The sequence below is a fragment of the Muntiacus reevesi genome, chromosome X (assembly GCF_963930625.1).
Source record: "Muntiacus reevesi chromosome X, mMunRee1.1, whole genome shotgun sequence".
Classification (NCBI taxonomy): Eukaryota; Metazoa; Chordata; class Mammalia; order Artiodactyla; family Cervidae; genus Muntiacus; species Muntiacus reevesi.
In genome coordinates, this window is record NC_089271.1 from 79,756,899 (window position 1) to 79,762,048 (window position 5,150).

The 5,150-nt window shown below is 38.6% G+C and overlaps 1 protein-coding gene across 1 annotated transcript; it reads right to left on the minus strand.

Annotated features, from left to right (window-relative positions):
* Nucleotides 1-2,681: 2,681 nt before the first annotated feature.
* TGIF2LX (TGFB induced factor homeobox 2 like X-linked) lies at nucleotides 2,682-3,326 on the minus strand. The gene has a single exon (XM_065916791.1). The coding sequence runs from the start codon at nucleotides 3,324-3,326 to the stop codon at nucleotides 2,682-2,684; it is 645 nt and encodes a 214-aa protein (XP_065772863.1).
* Between the last annotated feature and the right edge of the window lie 1,824 nt (nucleotides 3,327-5,150).

Consider the following 5,150-nt stretch of genomic DNA (forward strand, 5'->3'; position numbering starts at 1 on the left):
GTTGATTATTTTCTCTGTTAGGGTTTGCAGAGTTCTGAAACTCAAGTAACATGGAAATTGTAGTAAGGTCTAAACAATGCAGTTTCTTTAGAAAATGATATCCATTTATCTCCACAAAGTGTGGTAGATTAGAGCTTTCTAAGCTTTACCTCAAGAAAATAATCATAGAGAAGCTGCAACTGAAGAGTGGTTAAAGTCTGGAGGAATGACAGTGAGTTAATCTTTATTAAACCTATTAAAATAAATTTTAAGAATTACTTGGCAAAAACTTAAACAGTGAAACTCATACCTTTTTCTTAATTTAACTGAAAATCTATGTTTGTAGCACAACAAAACTAAGTAGAAACCAAAGAATGCCCCCCTACTTTTTTCCCACATAATGCAATGAGAACTAGACCACCACAATATCATACAACCCTCCATTACAAAGTGCAAGATGGAAATGGAAGAATATCACTGTCATTCCAACATGTTCCTCTTAAAAGAGATTTTACAATACTCATTCCACAATAATCCAACTGGACTCGTCCTCACAGACAAGTTGTAAGTGGTTAGACAAGAAGAAGTTTCCTTTCCCAGACGCCAGAAGTAAAGCTACAAAAGCACTGTTTTTCACTGAGCCAAAGAAGAATCTGAGGAGTCCCCAAAACTCTCAGACACAAAACTTATAAAACAAAGTTAAAAGCAGAGTTCAGGATTGTATAGCCTGAGCTTAAAAATCATTCCACCCAGATAACAAGCTTTTGTGTGTTTTTATTTTTTTTCCTTTGAGTAAGAGCCTCTTAGGCTTCCCAGGTGGCACAGTGGTAAAGAATTTTCTTGCCAATGCAGAAGCGAGAGACTTGGGTTCAAGCTTTGGGTCAGGAAGATCCTTTGGAGTATGAAATGGTAACCCACTCTAGTATTCTTGTCTGGAATATTCCATGGACAGAGGAGCCAGCAGGCTACAGTCCATGAGGTTACAAAGAATTGACCACAACTGAGTGAGCATAAACACACACATGTGTGCACACACACACACACACACACACACATACACACACATGACTCCACATGGAGAATATTACTCAGATAAGGGATTATGAGAATAAATGGTATGGGAGCTTCATTGAGTGTTTAAGGACCTTTAAGGACCTTATATCCAATAAGGATATAACCAATATTTTTACCACTCTTCCTTCCAAATCCCCCTGAATCCAGGTTTACTTTAGAAATATAAACCTACTTTAGTCTGTTGCAAGAACAACAGTTTAGGAAGTAGGCTTGCTTCTTTCCTGGTAAAATTATAATATCCAGAGTAATAGCCTGTAATTACTGTTTCTTAAGAAACTTAAATAAAACAGGGTATCTTTTACTCAAAATTGCCAGTACTTAGGTAGCAATATATATATATATATATATATATATATATATATATATATAGAGAGAGAGAGAGAGAGAGAGAGAGAGAGAGAGCTTAGAAGTAGAGACCACATATGGTCTATTTCACTTCAGGCAAGAGTGGAAATTGAAGCTAGAGTTCAGTTTTGAGCTCTAGATTCCTCAGATTTTAGCACCCCAAGAGCAGAGAAGCTAAATCACAGCTTTCTGAAGGAGTGTCTTTCTATCTCTATTGAAAATGTGTCTGTACTTGAGGCAGTGGGAAGAGCTACCTCTACAGGGCAATCAGATAATTTCCAAGTGAATGCTGCCTGAAGCTTCTATCATTCCCACCTCCACCTCTACCAATTCAAACACTTTGAAAGGGAAAAAAAAAAAGTGAATTAAGATGTAAACCCAAACCAAAACAACTAAATGAATATAATACCTGAATATACTTTTTTGTTCACATAATGTGAATCCTTTCCCGCTTTTCCTTACTTTAATATTATCTTCATTTTGTTCTGTTTCTTCTGAGAAATTTTTAGTCATTTTTTGTTTGTTTGTTTACTGTTTTCCTCTGATGTAGCTAATTAAAATTAATATTCCCTATGATTGCCTAACAATCAATAGCAGAAAATTACCATTTAAAATTTTATTATCAGTACTGCATGCTTTTCACTAGTACCCCAAATAAGAGTTCACCCTCCCCTGTAACATGTTCATAAATTCACCTTATTTTGGTTCTCATATTTTTCCCTTTATAGGAATTATCTACTCCTTAAGATTGCCAATAAACTATACAAAGGAAAACACAGAGCTGAAATTTTACAAAAACTCCAACATTAAAATGAGGCCTGTGCTGCTACATCTTTATTATAGAATCTTTCCTTTCCATTATTCAGGCTAATAAGGAAAGTTATAGAGATACAGGGAAAGAGGGGTAACTTGGTATCTGCAGCATCTCTGGTACCAAAAAGTCTGATTAGAAAAGCCAAAACATTCTTCTCTGAAGTCCTAGCACTGTGTCTAGTCTCTGATGTATTGGTCTGATTGTCTGAAGTCCTTACATCGACGGGGAAGTAATTGAAAGGGCGGAGATACTTGCTGTAGTGTTAATCATGATGACAAGTTCTTCTATCTCGCAACACTGAACTACCTAGCAGAACTGGGTCCCACTAGCTAGTGACAGTTCTCATAAAACCTCTAGAAGGGAAGATGTCTCTATAAAAGCAAAACTACAAATTAGTTCTGGGAGCATAAATGGATCTACCAAGGTAGAAAAGGGACTGACTACCTGGGATTTTTTGAGATGTGGGAAATCATGGGTTGGACTCTTTTTTCTGTAGCTCCAGTTCAGCAGACTTTTGTACAGCTGCATCGACCAGCAGCTGGAAGCTGCTGAAGTCCTTGTATTCCACTGTCACCACAGGTTTGGGAGAAGGTATAAGCAAGGGCCCACTGGTGAAAATCACAACCTTTTCATTTATCTGGGCCTTAGGGGTGAGCCTCTGGCCTGGGACCAACTCTAGATTTGGCAGTTTCCCTGATCCCTGGATCATCAGCGAGGGGTTCAGGGACAGACATTTTATCTTGTCTGCAGCTCTGAGCCCTGACTTGGCATCAATAGATGGATAGCCACTCTGTTGGTGGGTTACATCGTCAGCATTGCCTTTCTGGTGGTACATGGTAATCAGGTCGGGGTCACTTATATCCTGTAGAAGCATTTCCAGAAGAATGCATCTGTGGGCATTGATGAACCAGTTAGAAAACTGCAGAAAAAACAAACTTATCTGCTCCGTCAGCATACACTTCTCTACCTTTGGAGGATAGGCTTTAAACCGGTGCTCATACAGCCAGACATGGAGGATCTTCACCAATTCAGTTGGCAAGTACTCTTTCCTCTTCCTTTTGCCCTTTTGTGAGACAAGAACCTCATCTCTAACACTATGACTATTTGACTCCATTTAGGTGCCCTGACCCAGGCTTTGGGTCTCCACTGGACTTTCTTCAGCAGCCTCCATGTTCTAGAGGCCTGTCTTCATTATACAAGGAGCCAAGGATGGCCGACCTAGCTCTAATGTAGGAATGGGAAAGCCAGTGAAGAAAGCATGGCTAGGTCGCCAAGAGAAAGTCTCACCTTTTGCTTCCTAGACTGATTAACAGAGTTGCTAACACTGTTGAGCCAGTTGGCTTTGTGATGTCACATCCTTTCAGCCCCTGATGCTGCCCTCCCTCCACTTACTGTTTTCTGTTTCCTTTGTTCTTATAGATCAAAATGCACTTGTTTTCAACCCATCAGTTTATACAGCTCTGAAGAATTTTATTTCTCTGTTGCTGTCACCAGTTACTGCTAACTAATGAACTCTCTTTTGCCCAAATGTGTGATGGTTCTCTTTGAAGAATCAGTCAGAAATTCAGGGATTCTTTTTATTTATTTATTTATTTTTTATTTTGTAAATATGGAACAAGATAGGATGTAAGAAGTAATGGGGATCACAGGCTTAGATTATTTAAATATTTAATATTTTACATACACTGCAATCACCTCTCCCAAATTAGATGAAGATAGTCTGTAAATTCTAAATTTTAACTGCAGATAGATAAAACAAGGATCAGCTCTTTCAGTAACACTCTCACCCACTTACAGGACAATCATGAACTCTGACTTATCAAAGATAGGTATGGTATTACTTATTCTTAATTTTAGAAACTTTTCAGGGGAAACTCCTGGCTATCTTAAGCATCATATGTTGTACACAGTTTCTATTTGATAGAGACAATATCCTTTTAACCTTAAGAATTCTTATTTGCTGTCACTGAGCTGGACATCAAAACATTGTCTGCTTGATCCTTTGACTATTGGTAACCTTATTAGTGCTCACTTTCATGGCTTAAAATTTGCTGTTAGGGAGACCTATTGAGGTACACAATCAATTCTAATGGTTGTCTTAACAAAGCTCCCAATAACCACTAAGTAAATATGTTGACTCGGAGACAGCAACGACACCCCACTCCAGCACTCTTGCCTGGAAAATCCCATGAATGGAGGAGCTTGGTAGGCTGCAGTCCATGGGGTCGTGAAGAGTCGGAAATGACTGAACGACTTCACTTTCACTTTTCACTTTCATGCATTGGAGAAGGAAATGGCAACCCACTCCATTGTTCTTGCCTGGAGAATCCCAGCAATGGAGGCGCCTGGTGGTCTGCCGTCTATGGGGTCACACAAAGTCGGACACGACCGAAGCGACTTAGCAGCAGCAGCAGCATATATGCTGGCTACAAGTGAAAGTCTTTCTTGGATTACTATAGAAGAGAGTGCTACTACTTCCATTGGTCTTTTGGGCTACAGGAACACAGAAGATTAGATTTTCCATTCATAGTGAGAACTCACTTCCTATAATTATTTCCCAGCAATACAGTTATGACCCATGTTCACTGAGACTACTCTTTTCTGTCAACACAGTTTCTAATACCTTACCATCCCTCACTTGTTGCTTCTATATGCTCTTTATATTTCTGGGATTCAGATTTATGCTGAACGATTGCCCACATTGTACACACTTAAATCACGTGACTTATTATCAGTGATCTAGGTCTTTAATTTTAATGACTCCTTTATTAGTTCCTCTAAACAGGAATATCATAGTGGTTCAAATTATCCACAATAAATTTGGACCTTGTTTTTTCCTTTAATAACAGATATAGAAACATAGAAAAATCTGGAAAGAGGTGAAAAACTGAGAATAAATCTACCAATTTTGATACAAATGCCTCTTTGTTTCACATTG

Excerpts from the sequence above, each read along its gene's own strand:
- TGIF2LX (XM_065916791.1), bottom strand. The coding sequence starts at position 3,326 with ATGGAGTCAAATAGTCATAGTGTTAGAGATGAGGTTCTTGTCTCACAA.